General features: G+C 42.7%; 1 protein-coding gene across 2 annotated transcripts in view; it reads right to left on the bottom strand.

Moving 5' to 3' along the window:
* The window catches only part of LOC147034631 (cell death-inducing p53-target protein 1-like), a 72,029-nt gene that overhangs the window by 49,156 nt on the left and 3,616 nt on the right, over positions 1–19,257 (bottom strand). The window contains exons 1-4 of one of the 2 annotated variants that reach the window (XM_085886533.1): positions 15,298–15,321; positions 15,087–15,176; positions 12,110–12,277; positions 7,657–7,780 (exon numbers count right to left, since the gene is read on the bottom strand). In XM_085886533.1, coding sequence (XP_085742659.1) covers positions 7,657–7,780; positions 12,110–12,139 — 154 coding nt within the window. In that variant the 5' untranslated portion in view covers positions 12,140–12,277; positions 15,087–15,176; positions 15,298–15,321. Of the gene's footprint in view, positions 1–7,656; positions 7,781–12,109; positions 12,278–15,086; positions 15,177–15,297; positions 15,335–19,257 lie in introns of those variants that run through there. The other variant, XM_085886524.1, reaches the window with a different exon arrangement.

Here is a 19,257-nt window from a genome sequence, read left to right as displayed (position 1 = left end):
CACCACCCTAACCGCTAAGCCAACACCAGGCTTAACATTAATTCTGTGAACATCCGTGATTAAAGTGTGAGCTTAAGTGAAGTTAATTTCCAGTGACAATATTGCAAAAGAGCTGCTTCTCAGCTCTCCATTGTGATAGAATTACAGCAAGGTCATCTGGATAGTCAGGACTGCGGCAAATAAGTCCTTCGGGATTGTCAGTAGGACATCTGTGACAAAGACTCAACTTGTGACAGAAGGCTGTGGGTGAGGCATTGGACGAATATGAGCTTCCATATATGTAATCACAGAGAGATTGACCTTCCTTTTTAGCGACATCGACTATATTTACGAGTATGCCATAACAACAATAATAATAATAAGTAATAATCTAATAAATATGTATGTATTACACCTTTGGCACTTTTTAATTTACTTATCCAGAGCAGAAGAGATTCAAAAAGGTTTTAAACTTTGGAGCTCACGTGAGGACTGTACAGACAAAGCTACAATATGGTTGTAACAACAGTCTGATTGTATACTCCTCTACCTGAATTAACACCATCAAATCAAAGCAAAGTCCCAGATTCCCCAGACAGCATCAAGACACCTACACAACACGTCGTTAGCATTTCCGTGGCTATGAATTAAGCCTGCAAACGTTTCCACTCTTTCACAGAGTGCTGGCAGGAAGCAGCCCAGTGTCAAGGAATAGACTAAGAGGTTTCACCATTCTCATCCTGGCAGGCTTGCGATATAAACCTGCAATAATAAGATTACAGTATAGATGCTCAGCCAATATAAGATGAATAAAAGACAGCAATGACATGCTATTGGAAATCCAGAACCCCTGATGATAGCAGCTCAGGTTTAACGGTTCCATCAAAACGATCGAGACCATCAATGATATATTTTAATGTGATTTTATGGAAGATGCTAATATCCAAACAAACAAAGTGAACGCTCATAATGTGACGATCCATGTTTAAACATTTATCCATCCATCCATTGGGACCGTACTCGATGCAGAGCGTTGGTGCTGCCTTAGCAGTCTCCTTGGCTATTGGGTACAATCCTGGACGGGTCACCACTCCGACACAGTATACCAGCATGCTGGCACTCATCTTGCTGACCTCATAAGGATAACAGGCCGAGTTAACTCCACCTGGTATTAATTCAACAGCTGAGTGGGATTTTAACTCAGGACCCTAGGATCCCAAGCTCACCACCCGAACCATCAAGCCAACACCAGGCATACATTTATCATCCCACTTGTAACCAGAAGAATGACAAACTTGTTTCATTTGCTGTGCTCATTATCAGAATATTACACATACATTACAATATATTTTGAAATGTAATCAAAAGCATAATAGCATACACAGTGTCAATTTTTTTTTCTTTTTTTTACAGAATGCACCGACCACATGGATATGTTCAACACACTGTCTGGAGGTGTGCTCTGTAAAATGTTATTCTTACAGAAACATTCAAGTCTTGTTGTCTCCGCCACCGAAGGTGGAAGGAGGTTATGTTTTCACCCCTGTCTGTCTGTCTGTTGGGTCGCCGAAATAGGTGACCCTTATTGTCAGTAATTCTTTCTGTTTGTTTGGATGTTTGTTCGTTTGTCATCAGCATAATTGGTAGTAAACGTGGGCGGATTTTGACCAAACTCGGGTGGTAGGTACATCTTATTACCTAGTGCTTTGAAAATTGTGATGGTTGCTAGGGACGCTTTGGTTCCCTAGCAACAACTGAAAAACCTTCAAAATCGGTACCGTTCACGCGAAATCAATTCCGAAAGCCATTATCCCACGTAGGGTTCTGAAATTTGGCACGAATGATCTACAGGTGATGCTCTATCTGCGATATGACATCCATTTTGCTCTATATCTTATAGTTTCCATGCTCGGCGACCCATTGCCGCCTACCGGCTTGTCTGTTTGTGTGCAGGATATCTCATAAATCTGGGGACAGATTCGGATGAAATTTGGTGGACAGGTTGGGTGTGTGACAAGGTCGAACTGATTAGATTTTGGTGAAGATTCAGACACTAGAATTTTTATCGTGATTCTTCACCATTGAGAGATAGGGCCAAAAAGGATGTATAGCACGATATCTCAAAAAGTTATGGACAGATTCGGATGAAACTTGGAGCATGAGCTGGTTAGGTGACAAGAACAAGCAAATTATATCTTAGTTCAGGTCCGAATCCAGATCTGGCCTATCATTGGAATACAAAACGTAAACTAATCAGCTTGGTGGAGGAATGCGCTCCACCAAGTGCCCTTCTAGTTTTGTCTGTGTATCCTACATCACATCCAATATATCACCAGTCCTCATCAGTGATCTCTCTTCCATACCCAAAGTGGAAATTGTTGGTGGATGTTTTTACTTCCAGTTTTTATAAAAAGTAAAATTCTAATATTGTAATTATCCATCAGAAGTATGGGGCTTGACTGCCGCCCCCCCCCCCACCCCACCATCACCTCCTACTCTTCAGTGCCATTCCAGATCTCCACCTCTCTCAGCTCCTCATCTACTATTCCACTCCTTGGTAAAATTACATTGCAAGATATTCGCTGACCTACAAGCATTGACCCTCATATTTTTCCATCTGTGGAATCACCTCTCTGCACCTGTAAAAAAATTTTCTTCTTCTTTTCACTCTTTATAAGGTGACTGCTCTTTACAATTTCACTTCATCTGTGGTGACATTTGTGACTTGTGACATTTTTCATTCTTGCCAACTTTCAGGTTTGCATCTTCTGGTTTTCTCGATTTTCGCTGACATTTTTAGCTTATCTGGAATTTACATTCCAGATCAGGTATTTGTCATCATGCACCGTCCGCCCATCCATCCATCCATCTTCTTTTTTGACTTCTCCGGCCAAACCACTGGGTCGATCTCGCTGAAATTTGGCAGAAACTTTCCTCTCTTGACTGGTAACAGGAATTACAAAGCTCATTCCAGTCACATGACTTTAAGTAGGTCAAAATGGCCAACAGTAAAGTTCTTCAAAAAACTTCTTCTCCAGACCCATCAGTCTCAAAATGGTGGTCACGCAAATTCCTTCCAAAATCTTCTTCTCCAGACCCACCAGTCAGAATGCGGCCAAGTTTGGTTTGCAACATTAGGCTATGGAAGGAATGTTAATTATATTACGGAAGTCATGCTAGTCACGTGACCGGAAGTGCATCAAAATGCCGGTCTTTGTCAACTTTGGTGAAAATCGCATTAATTCCTTCAAAAAATCTTCTTCTCCAGAACCACCAGTCAGAATGCTTCCAAATTTGGGTTGTAATACGAGGACTGGGTCATGATGTTAAATTTCGGAGGTCATGCTGATCACATGACCGGAAGCGTGCCAAAATGGTGGACTTAGTAAATGTTTGGGAAAATCGCGTAAATTTCTTCAAAAACCTTCCTCTCCAGACCAACCGGTCAGAAAGCTACCAAATTTGGGTTACAACATTAGGCCAGATAAGCTTCAGGTCCAGTGGTCCTTTTTTTGAACAACACATCTTATTTACATCTGTTCCGACTTGCTCTGCGGCAGCAGCAATATAACCTTGCATCAATCATTATTGAGATTTTCTTTCTCTGTTAAAAGACTGCTCCAGCCTCTTACTTGCAACTCAGGCCTCTGCTCATTGTTAGTTAGTGCAGTGTTGAAAATGAAACCAATTTGTTGGTATGAGTATATGACTATATTGTTCAGGAGAAAGAACAATTTTAGCTTTGCCATAGTTATACATAACTTGGTGATGATCCATGTGTAGGGGATCTGTAATGTGGAGGATTTCAGGTGAGATGCTGAGAATACCTAAAAGCAAGCTTTAATGATAGGGTGGAAGTGTGGAGATAATCAGTGTAGAGATGGGGAAAGAGCTAGACAAATATGAAAATTTGATGAAAACAACATTCAAACATTCTCAGTCATGTCTATCGTTTGTGAATGAGGCAGAAGACAAAGGAAGAGTGCACACAAGAGAGATGATCTCACATAAAACCAAAGAGATCGAAAAGGATTGAAAAGTTCAAGTTAAATTTTCTGTGAATAAGCATGCAACGTGCAATCTTTGTGAAAGTTATAATCCTCTAAGTATGAGTAACTTCACAGGTTGTGAGGAAGTAATTTCAGCATGTGTACCACCAATTCCTGACTCGGGGTCCCATAACCCAAAGGATTATTGGGAAAACTATAGATGTGATTAGGGGGGAGATAAAAAAAAGGCTCCAATTTCTCTGCAGTGGAAAACCAAAGTAGAAAGAGTTTCAGGAAATTATTACCAAAGCTGAAGAAATACCTAAAAAAAACATATATTTCACCAGGATGCTCTGTTTACTAGGTTTTGTGATGATTGAAGTTGTCATACACGAGGAGCTGATACTCTAGGTCACTCACCTTTTGGATGGTATGGGGAATAAGATCTGTGTAACATGAAACCTAAAGCTTTTACAGCTTTTTAAATATTATGTACACAAGCCAAGTTACTGAGATGGTTGCCATGGCAACAGAATTCAGCCAATCGTAGCCATGATCTAATCAGATTGATATAATGTTGTGTTGAATAGATATCTGCAACATGAAAGCTGAATGTTCAACGTTTTTTGAAATATATGTACAAAAGTACATTGAAAGACCGATGATCGGTCGGCCGGACTGAGTTCATTTTAATGGCCTCCGTCTCTGACCTTGATGATCGGGTGGGGGGGAGGGGGGGCAGAGGACAATAAGTACGAACACAAGACGTGACCACTCTGACCTTTTCTCTATTTCTTCTGCTTATAAAATTACCACAAAAGACCATTGGCATGGCAACCTCTAGTTGTCATATTATGAACTAGAAGGGCACTTTGTGGAGCGCATACCTCTGCCACACAATGCCTGACCCAATAGAACATATCAGGCCCGATAAATATATTGTTTTTAGCCCTATCTCTCAATGGTGAAGAATCACTGAAAAAATTATCAGCTCTGGATCCAGATTCGGATCTTCACCAAATTTGAATCAATTCATCCTCGTCACACCCAAACATGTCCACCAAGTTTCATCTGAATCTGTTCACAACCTTTTGAGATATCCTGCACACAAACAAACAAACAAACAAGAAGAAGTCGTGCAAAACACGACCCTTGCAAAATCCATAAAACAAATTTTGAAGTCAAAAATAATTGGTGATTGAATTAAATGACAAACTATGCAAATCCTCTTCAAATTTCAAGTCAATTGGGATGAAAATTGAGGATTTTAAAATACCACCTTAGTTATTGACCTTGGGTCTATGTTGACCTTTTGGTCCATTATGACCTCAAAAATAATTCACTGGTTGAATTGATTGAACTGAAATATAAATACTCTTCAAACTTCAAGTCAATCGGATGAAAATCGAGGATTTTCGAAATCCCACCAAAGTTGTTGACCTTTGGCCGATGTTGACCTTTTGGTCGATGTTGACCTCAAAAAAATAATTGGCTAGTTGAATTCAGTGACCTGAAATATATAAATCCTCTTCAAATTTCAAGTAATTTGGATGATAATTGAGGATTTTAGAAATCTCACCTAAGTTGTTGACCTTTGGCCTCTGTTGACCTTTTGACCTCAAAAACAATAGGTTTCTTCCTTTTGACAAACTCTACCATGTGGTGAAGTTTCGTGAAGATTGGTTAAAATTGTGACCTGTAGGCGATAAACAGACAAACAGAGACAGACAGACGGACAGAATAACAAAATCGATGAACCAATATCGTTGAAAAATCTTCGATTTTGCAAGTAACAAACAGAGAGACAGAGAGGGGTGAAAACATAACCTCCATCTCCGGTGGCAGAAGAAATAAGCAATATTATACAACTTTTACTGCCACACGTCTTGTAATGTGGCCAAATGAATGAAGATAGGGTTTGGGGCAGGAGGATGAGATAAGCAGAAGAGAGAAAACATCAGATGCTTTTTCACTCGACTGATGATCTGTAAAATAGTTTTCAAAGGTCACATGACCTTCGACCTGTTGAACCCAAAATCTAAACACTTCATCTTTGAATCACAGTCCATATTTGTGCCGAGTTTGGTTGAAACCCCTTCTGTGGTTCACAAGTTTTTCTGCTAACAAAGATTTTCAATCGAAGTTCACATGACCATCGTCCTTTAACCATTTGAACCCAAAATACAAGCAGTTCATCTTAGCTTCACTGTACATACTTTGACAAAGTTTGGTCAAAATCCTTTCAATGGCTGACAAATTATCATGGTAACGAAAATCTGCTACACACGAACCCACACAGGCACAGCCAGACGCAAATCAAAAACACAACACCACGAACGCCTTTGGCTCCAGAAGGGAGAGAACTCCAATATCCTTGAAAATACGATGTTCATTGAAGTGCTTTTGATGGAAGGTGTAATGATCAGTGTTGTGAAGGGAGCGGGTGGTGAGAGGGGAGTTCAGAGATGTGGAAGTGAGAAGGAATAGCAGGAAGAATATCCATCACAGAGGTAGATGAGCCGGTTCAAGAGGGGAAGAGGGCACGGTGAAACGAGAGCGTTCGTAGAACACCTTACCCCGCACAGTCTTGAGAAAAAGGACATGGGAAGGGTCTTTTCAACCTTTGCTTTGCGTGTTGCACTAAACAAACGGCGCTATGTGCCACCGTATTTGTCTGAATGCAAAATCACACACTCTGCCCTCAGGACATGAGATAGTGTAAATATGTTCCATGTACTGCTAAACAGGTTTTTGAAAGTGGCAATCAAGCGATTTGTGTTTTGAGTGTTCAAGTCTATATATACACAATATATATATATATATATATATAATTCAATTGAAATCAAAAGTGTTAAAGGCTGTAGAAAAAAAAATTCGAAAGTTTACCGCTGTTGATCAGCACACAAACATACAGACAGACAGACAGACAGACAGACAGACAGACAGACAGACAGACAGACAGACAGACATTGTGAACCTATTGCTGAACCCCGCTTTGCACGCATGGGGTAATAAGGAGAGGTGGGGAGAATTGCCTGCAGCAGACAGTGGCGAGGTGAGAGGGTGGTACTGCATGAGTACTTTCTTTAATGAGAGCGACCAGGATGTGCGAATTGAAGCCACAGAAGGCCATATAAATTAGATTGCGGAGAAGGAGCAACGTTTCGTGCAGATGTCATATATGTATATGTATATGTATACGTGTGTGTGTGTGTGTGATTGGGTGGATAACGGTGAAGCAAAAATCCAGGACACGTTTTAAATAGGTATCCGTGCGATAGGTGTGAATGCGACATGCGGACAGTGATGGGCGATACCTTGTGAGTGGGTCTGTCAGCACCAGTTTGTTACGTTTAACCAGAAATCCCCATTGCTTGCCAGTGTTCATCCTCTGAACGAATCGATCGCTTAACCGACCCGATGCGAGTCCGACACCTGCAGTCAGGTTACCGAACGTCTCGACCATTCGCTTTCCCTTTGAAACATCACGATCGCACAAACAAATTCCTATTCATTGCCGATTCAATCCTCGTGCATTGCACACCTCTACATCTCACATTCACACCCCGTGTCGCACACAACAGCTTCACCGACGACCGTCGTGAGCAGAGATCCACGGACGATCCGTGATAAAATACACACACATGTCATCAATTATTGGGAAATAAGAGTAAGAGAAAGAACGTACCGACCGTATGGCGGACGTGTAGCCGTGTACACGGTAACCGGACCGTGGGAGGATGTGCGCGAGCGCGGCCGACGTGAACCCTGCTCACGAGCGAGCTGACGAGTGACGTCACACCTCGTCCCGCCTATAAAACAGGGCAAAACCCGACGAGGCAATCACTTTCGACCTGTAAGAGAGAGCAACACACATCGCACGTCGACACGATCGTCATATCAGTGTGTTTCGATTTTAACCCGATCGTGCACGCAACTTGCATGCGATGTTTCAACCACAGTTCATTGTTTTTGGAGTTCGTCAAAGTATGAAAAGCCAAGCACGTGCAGATCCAGATCCAGATCCAGATCCAGATGAGGAGTGGGGGGGGGGGGTTGCAGAAGGTGCGCACCGCCCCCCCCCTTTGGGACTTTGAACAGTTGGGTTTCACTTTCACACAAACTGATATTTTCATCCTAATTTTTATCTCCTTACAGGGCTCACCATGTTGTTATCAGAGGTGGTGATGCGTGGTGTGTACACTGTGTGTCAGGTAGTCGTGAGTAATCTGCAAGTGGTGTTAGGCAGTGCTGGATTAAACATTAGGCAGACAAGGCATGTGCCTTAGGGCCAGCCAAAAATTTGGGCCAAAAATTCTTTTCACATAAAAGATTTGTCTTTTTTTGTATTAAATATTTTGTTCTTGAATCAGTTCATCTTTTGTCTGGGGTCCATTTCCATGAGCCCGAGATCTAATTTAAAATTTTCAGGCCATTCTCTAAAATTTCAAAATGTGCCTTAGGGCCAGCCGAGGCTTAATCCGGCACTGGTATCAGGCACTCCACACCGTTGGGTGGACTGTACCATGATGTGCGCGTCCAACTGTCCACACAACACCCCTCATCGAGCACGGACTCGTCCACCCGATAGTGCTGTGGACGATTGGACCCATCCACCCGATAGTGCTGATTGCCTACAAACTCGGTCATTGCTGTCTCCGTAGGGATCAGTCGTATCGATTTTATCATCGTATCACGAATTATGCATCACCACAAAACGACTGAGTGTCATGGAAGGTCCAAAAAACGAGGAACATGACGGACTTCTTTTTGTCCGCCAGTACGACAGACCAGACTGGAACTTCAGACGGGGCACAACATGGTGGGCCTGCAGGATTTTTTCCATGTGGTGTCATTTGGAGACGAATTTCCATCGATCAAAGTCCTACTCCATTTTTGGTGCATCCTCCCTGTAGGCTCCTGTGAGGCTGAATGTTCACTTTCTTGTTTGTGGTGCATGAAGACCTCCCTAAGAGATTCCATGGGAGAAATGGCATCTCTGGCCCTCATGAACATACACCACGACTTCCTCATATCCCCATATGATGTGTGTGACATTTTCATTCGGAAACACAAACACAAGCACCATCTTTCCAAAATAGCATCACTTCCGAGTAATAAAATACTCATAATATTGACAACAATAATAATATTTGCACCATTTGGCAAATAATAAGAATAAACGTGTAATCCCCTCCCTGGTCCAAGCAGACCTGAGCTTGGTGAAAGGCAAGCTAATGCTGAAGCAGTACAGCAGGCAGGTATGCTAGCTACAAGGTTGTGAACAACAACTACATCAAACATGCATGCAGCATGGTGGGGGTATTTCTATGGCCAAGAGGCGAGACCTGATGAGACAGAGCAGCAGAGGAAGGCAAGGCGAGATGATCTCCAAAGGAAGTGCAAGGGGCTTTCCAAAGGGGAGTGTGACACCAAACTAACTGATGGCCATGAGTTTCTACATTGATCAGACCAAAGAAAGTTTTTGGTCCAATGGACCAACAGGCCCACGAGTATGTACAAGTTGCTCTCCTTGCGGTGTGGCAAAACCATTCAAAATGTCATCAAAGTTAATTTTATGGGCAATATAAGCTTGGTGTTGGCTTGAGATCTTTGGGTCCTGAGTTCGAGCCCCGTTTTCTGATAAATGAACACCAGGTGGAGTTCACTCAGCCGGTCACTCTTATGATGGCGAAATGAGTACCAGTGAGCTGGTAATAGGGGCATTGCATCAGTGACACAGCTGTGCCCAAACAAATGATAACTACCTGGCAGTTGGCTGGCAGCCAAGCTGCCTTAAGGAAGAAGAAGAAGAAGAAGAAGAAGAAGAAGAAGAAGAAGAAGAAGAATAAGAATAAGAATAAGAAGAAGAAGAAGAAGAAGAAGAAGAATAAGAATAAGAATAAGAAGAAGAAGAAGAAGAAGAAGAAGAAGAAGAAGAAGAAGAAGAAGAAGAAGAAGAAGAAAATGGGCAACATCACTTTCTCTGGACATGAGTGCCAAGTTACTGAGCCTTGCTTGACTCATGGTAGATTTAAAGTAATTCTTGATCAGGTTTAACTTGGAAAAGCTGTGCTCGCAACTGGTTCTTAAAACAGGAATTGTCAGCAGAATATGCAATGCTATGGTAAGGTTGGGTAAGGTTTCAATGTGTGCTCACGTCACAATTGACTGAAGCATTTTAAATGCCCCCCCTCCCTCCCTCCCTCTCCCACTTTGTAACGTCATCCCTTGTGATGTTTATAAAACGTCTTTAAGAGGCGTTTGAATCGTCGAACCTCTTCTTTCGAACATCGAAAGTCGACAACATTCAACTCTGTGTTGACCATACTAATGTACTGTATCTGCTGACTCATCGCATGGTAGATTTGTTTGTCTAGCTTGCAGACATTTAGGTTTGAGGAAGCCAAAGCGTTTGTAGAGATATTGTAGTCGTTGTGATCTGTAGTGAATTTCACTTTTGAGACGGTCGAGTGCTTCCAAATTGCTAGGTGGGGATTTCCTGTTGCAGTCAAACCTGCGTATACCGCTCCTTCACCAGGAATGCTCTCTTACTCCATCTCACGCGGCATCCTATTGAAACATCCATTTCTTCGCAGAACTTGATAGCCTTGTCCTCAACCTTGGTGACTAGTGCATCTCTTTCCTCGTGGAAACAAAGTGGGAGAGCGTCCATCTTCAAACCACACTGATCTTATCCAAGGCCAGGCGTTTGCAGTTATTTTTTTGGATGTTATCAACCTCCTTCAGAACTGGTTCCGATTTTCAAGAATAAGGGTGATGTGCAGAGCTGTGGAAATTACAGAGGAATAAAGTTGTTAAGCCACACCATGAAGTTGTGGGAAAGAGTAGTGGAAGTTCGGTTGAGGGAGAGGTGACGATCTGTGAGCAGCAATATGGGTTTATGCCAGGAAAGAGCACCACTGATGCGATGTTTGCTTTGAGAATGTTGATGGAGAAGTGTAGGGAAGGCCAGAAGGAGTTACATTGTGTGTTTGTGGATTTAGAGAAAGCTTATGATAGGGTGCCAAGAGAGGAGTTGTGGCATTGTATGAGGAAGTCGGGAGTGGTGGAGAAGTATGTGACGATCGTGCAGGATATGTATGAGGACAGTGTGACAGCGGTGAGGTGTGCGGTAGGAATGACGGACCGGTTTAAGGTTAAAGTGGGATTGCACCAAGGATCGACTCTGAGCCCTTCCTGTTTGCAATGGTGATGGACAGGTTGATGGACGAGATCAGACTGGAGTCTCCATGGACTATGATGTTCGCGGATGACATCATGATCTGTAGGGAGAGTAGGGAGCAGGCTGAAGCAAGCCTTGAGAGGTGGAGGTACGCACTGGAGAGAAGGGGAATGATAATCAGTAGGAGTAAGATGGAGTACATGTGCGTAAATGAGAGGGAGGGTGGTGGTATGGTGCGGTTGCAAGGAGTTGAGGTGGGGAAGGTGGATTGGTTTAAATACTTGGGATCAACTGTCCAAAGTAACGGAGAGTGTGGGAGAGAAGTGAAAAAGAGAGTGCAGGCAGGATGGAGTGGTTGGAGAAGAGTTGCAGGAGTGATTTGTGACAGAAGGGTAGCTGCAAGAGTGAAGGGGAAAGTATAAAAGACGGTAGTGAGACCAGCTATGTTGTATGGTTTGGAGGCGGTGGCACTAACAATAAGACAGGAAGCGGAGCTGGAGGTGGCAGAGTTAAAGATGCTGCGATTCTCGTTGGGAGTGACGAGGATGGATAGGATAAGAAATGAGTATATTAGAGGGACAGCGCAGATAGGACGGTTTGGAGACAAAGTGAGAGAGGCGAGATTGAGATGGTTTGGACATGTGCACAGGAGGGAAACGGAGTATATCGGGAGAAGGATGTTGAAGATGGAGCCGCCAGGCAGGAGGAGAAGAGGAAGGCCAAAGAAGAGGTTCATGGATGCGGTGAGGGCGGACATGCGGGTGGTTGGAGTGTCAATGGAAGATGTGGAGGATAGAGCGAAATGGAGACGGTTGATCCGCTGTGGTGACCCCTAATGGGAGCAAGCCGAAAGAGGAAGAAGAAGATCAACCTCCTTCAGGACAGGGCTCAAAAAGTAAAAGGTATGTAGTAAAGGTGTATGACAAGGTGCTGATGAGAAGACTTCTTGCATCACCTTTTGTCTCCATTGTTTCCATGTTCCCATCTTGCAGTTCTTCAAAAGCTTCAATTATTTTTTTCAAGAAGGGAATCGAATGCAGCAACTAAATCGTGCCTTGCCCTTCGTCGTGTGTCAGAGACTTGTTTAATTTTGATCAAGACATGCTTCTTGAGAAACTCCCACCTGTGAGTTGAAGCAGAAGAAACAATAAAAAGAGCAATCAGAGATTGCAGACCCTTACCAAGACTTGTTTTGTGTGGTGTTTGTGGCATTTCTGTATTGGTGTGATACGTCAATGAGACAAAATTATAACTGGCACTTCAAAACTACTGGCAGTGATGACGTGGTTCCAAGACGTCCCACTTTGATGCAACCCTGCTTTGATTGGACACCTGACCCAGACCCATGACATTTTCTTTATTATTATTATTATTATTCAATTGAATTTAGAATGGGATTAAAATAAATTCAATTCTGATCAAATGGAAGACCAAATTGGTGCAGTCCTGCATTGAAGTAATCAGAAGGATCCCAAACAAGCAAAAAGCAAAGGTAAAGTCATCAGGAGGAACCTGGATAGGATTCATATTTCAGCCGCTACTCTTCTACCCTCAAACCCATCCAGACACAGCCAATTGAGCCTTTTTAATATATATGTACATACATGTAAAACCCAGATCATTTTTTTTCCTGGTGGCCAGACTATACATACAATCAAGTGGAAATTTAAAACATGTATTCCCTATCACTACGAGATCATAAATCTGAAGTTTCACTTTGATTGATAAAGCAGTTCCAGAGAAAACTTTATTAAATATTTTCTTCAATCTAATATGGCTGCCAAAGCATGTGACCTATCAATTATAACTCAACAAATTTGTACACCCATGGCTTGGAGAACATTTGTGTGAAGTTTCCCCTCAATTTGTTCAGCCATTCTGGAGAAGATGATTTTTAAATGTTTAAGGGTGAATCCAATATGGCTGCCAAATCATGTGACCTATGATATCATATGTGTGAACGTTTTGTTCCTCATGGACAGGTCTGGAAAATTTTGCCTTGATCTATTCAGCAGTTTCAGAGAAGATTTTTGAAGACTTAAAAAAAACAAAATGTGGCTGCCGAATCACGTAACCGATGACATCATCAAGGTTTTTTTTGTGGACCATTTTATCCCGATATGACCCTCAAAAATTCTCATAATGATCAGATGTAGCGCTCTACATATGCAATTATGACGTCATAACGAAGGCACCTGTGATATAAAAAAAATAACACTCATTCCACATGAGGAGCACTTGCTATCTGCCAAGTTTCAATTTTTGCCTGAGTGCGGTTTCAGAGATACAGAGGTCCAAAGTTTATCCATTTTTCCAACATGGCTGCCACATCACGTGACCTATGACGTCATAATTATCATTAAAACATTCCACATGAGTAGTCGCACCAATGGTGAAAATGTCTCAATTTTAATGTTGTCACAAGTGGTTGCGGAGAAAAACATGAAAGTTCTGTGCAGACAAACAAACAAACAAACAAACAAGAAAAAGATGTTGTGCAGAGCACGATACTTGCATAATCCACCCCCCCTCTCCAAAGGTTGCCATGGATACATCAAATTATCCATTTCATTAAGATTAAAATTGACAATCTTCGTCAAAGCTCAGGTAAATCGGATTAAAATCGATTATTTTTCAGTTGAAAATTGATTTTAGATCTTTGCCCTTCAGTTGACCTTTGACCTTTCGATCTCAAAAATAGTTGGTTTCCCAATTCAGTGATGCATCATGAAATTGCTGTTTAATTTTCAAGTCAATCAGATGAAAATTGACGATTTTAGAAATCTAACCGCAACATGAATTTGGTTAAATATATTTGGTGTATAGCCCGGTTAAAATAGGTGTACCTTATCCCTGTGTCGTAAGAGGCGACCAGGGTTGCGTCAGGAAGGGCATCGGTGTAAAACATGTGCCAAATCACTAAGCGGATCAAACGGATGATCCGCTGTGGCGACCCCTAACGGGAGCAGCCGAAAGAAGAATAAGAGAACCTCAAGATGAATTTGGACGACTGATACAACTGACTGATTAATAGGCTTCTCAGTTGAGACCACCTATACAACTTGGTAACGTTTCATGATGATCGGTTTAAAATTGTGACCTGTAGGCGATAAACAGACAGACAGACAGAATAGCAAAATAGACTGACCAATATACTTGAAAAATCTTCGATTTTGCAAGTCATAAACAAACGGACCCAAACGCAGTAAGTACCCTCTCTTTCGGCGAGGGTATAAAAAAGGTGTCTTTTGTTTCCATTGTACCAAAGGTCACAGAGTTTGTTGTGGTTCCTGCAGAATGTACACCCGCAAGGTTTAGACAGTCATTATTACAGGGAACAAATGCAGCTTTTGGATTCAAATTCAGAATGCTCTTCTAAACACCAAGATGTACCCAGCCATCGTTGCTGTGTTTTCATATCCCTGTCTATAAGCAATGCTGTATGTCGAAGTCATCTTTTTGAAGCTTGTCAGTATCTGGCTTGCTGTGAATTGAGCAGGTTTTCCATCGAGAGGCATGAAATAAACGATTCCGTTACTTTTACTTCATCACCATCAATGAGCACATCACGGCTAATTTCTGACAGCTGTTCAGTGAGTGACGTGTCGGTGTGCTGTCAAACATGATCACAAAATATTTCGCTGTACGGATGTTGGTGAGGATCGTTGATCATACGTGAGTACCAAGCAAGTCGATGAACTCATCCTGTATTTTCATAGTGTATGTATTTCTTTGTTTCATCTAATATATAAAGCTCATTCTAACCACTGAATCACTGACTGATATTAAAGATACCTTCCGGGTGACGAAGAAATTTGAAATATTGTGCGCCGAAAGACATCGAAGCCGGTACACCGAGAAAAATCACAGAACCATTGGAAAGTGTCCGTAAATGAAAATAAATAAATGAAAAATAAATGCAGGTGAGCTACCTGATACGGTGGGGGAGCACGGTAATTTTGCATGCCAACGGACATCAAAGTCGATGCACCAGGAAAATTCACAGAACCATCACAAAGCATCTGTAAATGAAAATATAAAAAGAAACAGAAAAAAAATGAAAGAAAATAAATAAATGAAAAATCAAATGCAGGTGAGTTACTCGAGACAAAGGGGAAGCACGCACGGTTGGTAATTACTTACAGTGTTTAAGCATACCCTGCTCATAGTGCATATCGTTCTGAAAAAAACAATGAAATTCAAAATTATTGAAACATTAATTTGAAAATGAAAAAAAAAAAATTACCTCTCAGATAAATCGGGTAAAATATAAAGGTCCACAGAATGCCCTACCCAGTCATTACTTTGCCAAATGCAAATAAAATAAGGTCACTCTACCCTGGATATGCTGCTACTGCTCTCCCATCAATGGATGGAGGTCCTCAATGCCAGACAGGAAATCCGAGCCGTATCCCTGGACATATCACGTGCTTTTGACACAGTCTGGCACCCTGCCCTACTCACCAAACTCTCTTCCCATGGTATTCAAGGCCATCTCCACTCATGGCTCGCAGACTTCCTCTCCTGTCGCAGTCAACGTGTGGCCCTAAATGGAGTTCTTTCATCCCCTCTTCCTGTGCAGGCTGGAGTTCCTCAAGGTAGCGTTCTGGGCCCTGTTCTTTTTCTGGTTTTCATCAATGATCTCTCGGACTCTCTGGAAAATCCTCTATTTCTCTTTGCCGATGACTCCACCCTCTGCCGTACCATCTGTCATCCCTCAGACCGGCAAGCAGCAGCTTCTTCGCTCACTGCAGATCTGGATAAAATCACAAACTGGTCCAACACGTGGAACATGTCTTTCAATCCACACAAATCTCACACTCTCACTATGTCTCTTCGAAAGGACCGTTTAGAAAACCCCCCCATCCACTTTCTCAACAATCCTCTGGAAGAAGTCTTTTCTTTAAAGCTTCTGGGTCTCACTATCTGCCATGACCTTTCCTGGGAAAGTCACATTTCCAACCTTGCCTCAAAAGCCAGTCGCCGACTGGGAATCCTCCGTCGTGCAAAGTCCTTCCTCGGCCCTCTTGAGCTCCTGACTACTTACAAAGCTTTTGTCCGTAGCCTGATGGAGTACTGCTCTCCCCTCTGGGCTGGTGCTCCTGCCTCCCACCTTTCTCGGCTTCACGCTGTCGAAACCAGGGCTTTTAAGATCATTGGCATCTCCCGCAATGAAGCTGAGTCTTTGGGCCTCTCACTCAATCACCGCAGGTTGGTCGGTGGTCTTTCTGTCTTCTACCGACTCCTCTCCAGCCTTGCCCCCTGCTCTCTCTGCGATTTGTCCCAACCACATTTCCACAGGGCGCTCAAGGTCCGCCAACAACCCCCTTCTGGTAAAACTACCAAAATCACGAATCACTGCTCATCTTCACTCTTTCATTCCTCTTTTTTCCCGCCTTTGGAATAAACTTCCTCACTCTATTCTTTCCCATTCTTCCCTCCAGGCTTTCAAAACAGCTGTTCACCACCACCTCTTATCTTCCCCCATCCAAATCCTCGATCTTTTCTACCCCCGATAATCCACCCAAGCCCACTTCCTTCAATTCTCCTGCTTTCCTTCCTGAAAGTCCCTGTAATGTCCATCTTCTCTTCGCCATGTTCCCCGTCCCATCCCCATCCCTCTCCCTTCCACAGTTCACCTAATGTGTCTGTTCCCCACTGTTTTGTCCCTTCCACTCCCGCCCCTCTTGTCTCATGCCTCCTTGCTGTGAGTTGTGTGTTTGCTCTCATACGAGCCTCGACCAAGGTATACAAAAAAAAAAAAAAAAAAAAAAAAAAAAAAAACCACAATGTGGCCTTATGCATTGCAATTCAAATGTGTCTGGGTTAATCGATCGGCAAGGAAGCCACTTCGGGTAGACAAATGTGAAAATTAAAAAAAATGTCGGAGATTGGACACAACATCAAATCACTTCCCAATGGAAAGCAAAATACTTCTGATGAAAGTTAGTATTCAAGGAGCGATCAGTAAGTTGTAGGCCTGAGAAGGCAAGCGAACTGTAGTGTCTGTAATTACGTCATGGGCTGGTGATAGCTCCCCTACTCTTTTGGAAGAATACCGCGGGATCTTTAAAGTCCACTACCAACTAAAGCCGGCAGATGGGATGCCCAGTTTTACGTCCATCCAAGGGATGGCACACACATTGATGAATCACCTGCATGTGAAACACCGGGATGCCAGTATTTAGCTGGGTCGGGATTTGAACCCAGGCGAGACAGCTTGGAGGTGATTGCGCTCCCCTGAGGGTAACCTTCCAATCCAACACACTTGCTTGGTCACACTAAACATCGCCTGGAGAAGTATGGAAATGAAATTAATTAAATAAATATAAATTAAATATAGATACGAACACTGCCCAGAGAAGTCTGGCAGTTCAATAATTATAACCCCTCCATCCCTTGGGCCTTTGGGCAATCTCCATATTCTATTCACCGCTAAAGGTTGATGACTTCATCCAGTCTGAGCGGTGTCCCATATACTGTTAAACTTGAGTGCGGGTGAATATATTCACAAGTTCAATAAGAAGCAAGAAATGGCGTATCACCAGCGGACCTACTTGGCGTCGTGTGCACAAAAAAAAATATGATCCACTCGGTGACTCGGCTGTCATAAAAGGCCAGTGCCCATGGGAATAAGCTGCTTACCAAAAGGAATTCAATGATAGTAGTCCCACAGTGGAAAGGAGTGAATAACCCACTGAAGATAGAGCCACAACGCGTCAAGTAGTATGCAGCTGTGGGTGCAGAGAGCAAAGTGCTGCTGGAGGATAGGGCCGAGAACGCGACACATGGGACGAAACTCTGTGAGTCAAGAGAGGAAATGCGTCCCTGAAGATAGCGCTGTGAAGGTGGTTTAACTTCAGTGAAATTTTGTTTAACTCCAGTGAACCTCAAGTCCATGAGTCATTTCCATGCCGGTGTTAATTGCGAACTGACAAGCAGGAAAGCCTCGTCACACTTGGCTAAAGTCTTCCACTATGCTCATCCCTTGAGGAGAAGGTCCAAGAGCCTGATAGGAGTGCGAGGCAAAATGATTGGTTAGAAACCAGCTTAAAAAAGAAGAAAGAAGGCCTACACTACTGCCATTGGTTAGACAAGTAAATAGAAGAAAGTTCATGAAGTAAAAGTACTAACAAGTTGGCACCGATGAAAAGTACACCACATATGGCTGTCCAATCGCTGAATGTTTGCTCGAATTTCCCGCGACATATTTTACAACAGTAACACATTCTGCGTCAGCACTCTGAACAGATTACAAAAGTGTGCCAAATTTGGAGGGAATTACACTTATTATTATTATTTGGTATGCAGCAGCACAAAGCTGCGAGTCGCATTATTGGCTGAGGGCGAGGTTGTGCCGCTGTGGCAAATGCAATGCCCTCTGCAGGTTAAGGCAGGAATTTATAATTTGGCAAGGATGCCTGCGATAGCTCACCTACTCTTCACAAAGGACACCATTGGATCTTTAAAGGGGAACCCAAATGAAAATTTAAATTTCAGAATGTTGAAACTGATCAGTGGGATTTTAAAGAAACTACTGGAGACAAAATTAGTAATGCAAAAGATTTCGGGGGAATTATGGAGCTGTATGGTTTTGAGCCTTATGCGAGCAATTCAGATGAAGATGGCGACAATGGAGGTGTTGGTACAGAAGAAAAAGCTCCACCCATCTCTTCCTCTCTTGCAAAGTCTCCCGGCACCCCCGGTCGAGGTTTATATAGGGGTTTATATACACAATTCCTTTACCATAATCGCAAACTAATTATCACCATGCACCATATGTATGGTGCATACTCAAACAAGATGATCTTTAAGCTGACATGTTCCTACTTATTTCATCAAGATAGGCGAACTACTCATACATGGACTTTGCTATTCTATGCATTCATATCTGCTCTTATAGTAATATCTAACATTCCCCCCTTCCCCCGAACAAATGTAACAATATCTAATATAATATCTAAAAAAGCTCTTCTAACCACTGACTGACCCATCCATCCATCGATTGGGACCATACTCTGTGCAGAGCGTTGGTGCTGCCTAAGCAGTCTCCTTGGCTATTGGGCACAATCCTGGACGGGTCGCCACTCCGACACAGGATAC

The sequence above is a fragment of the Eptatretus burgeri genome, chromosome 1, assembly GCF_056783735.1.
Source record: "Eptatretus burgeri isolate ZD-2024b chromosome 1, Ebu_testis_v1, whole genome shotgun sequence".
In the NCBI taxonomy this organism is placed as follows: Eukaryota; Metazoa; Chordata; class Myxini; order Myxiniformes; family Myxinidae; genus Eptatretus; species Eptatretus burgeri.
The sequence above is the reverse complement of the archived record's forward strand: the minus strand, read 5'-3'. Positions and strand labels throughout refer to the sequence as shown.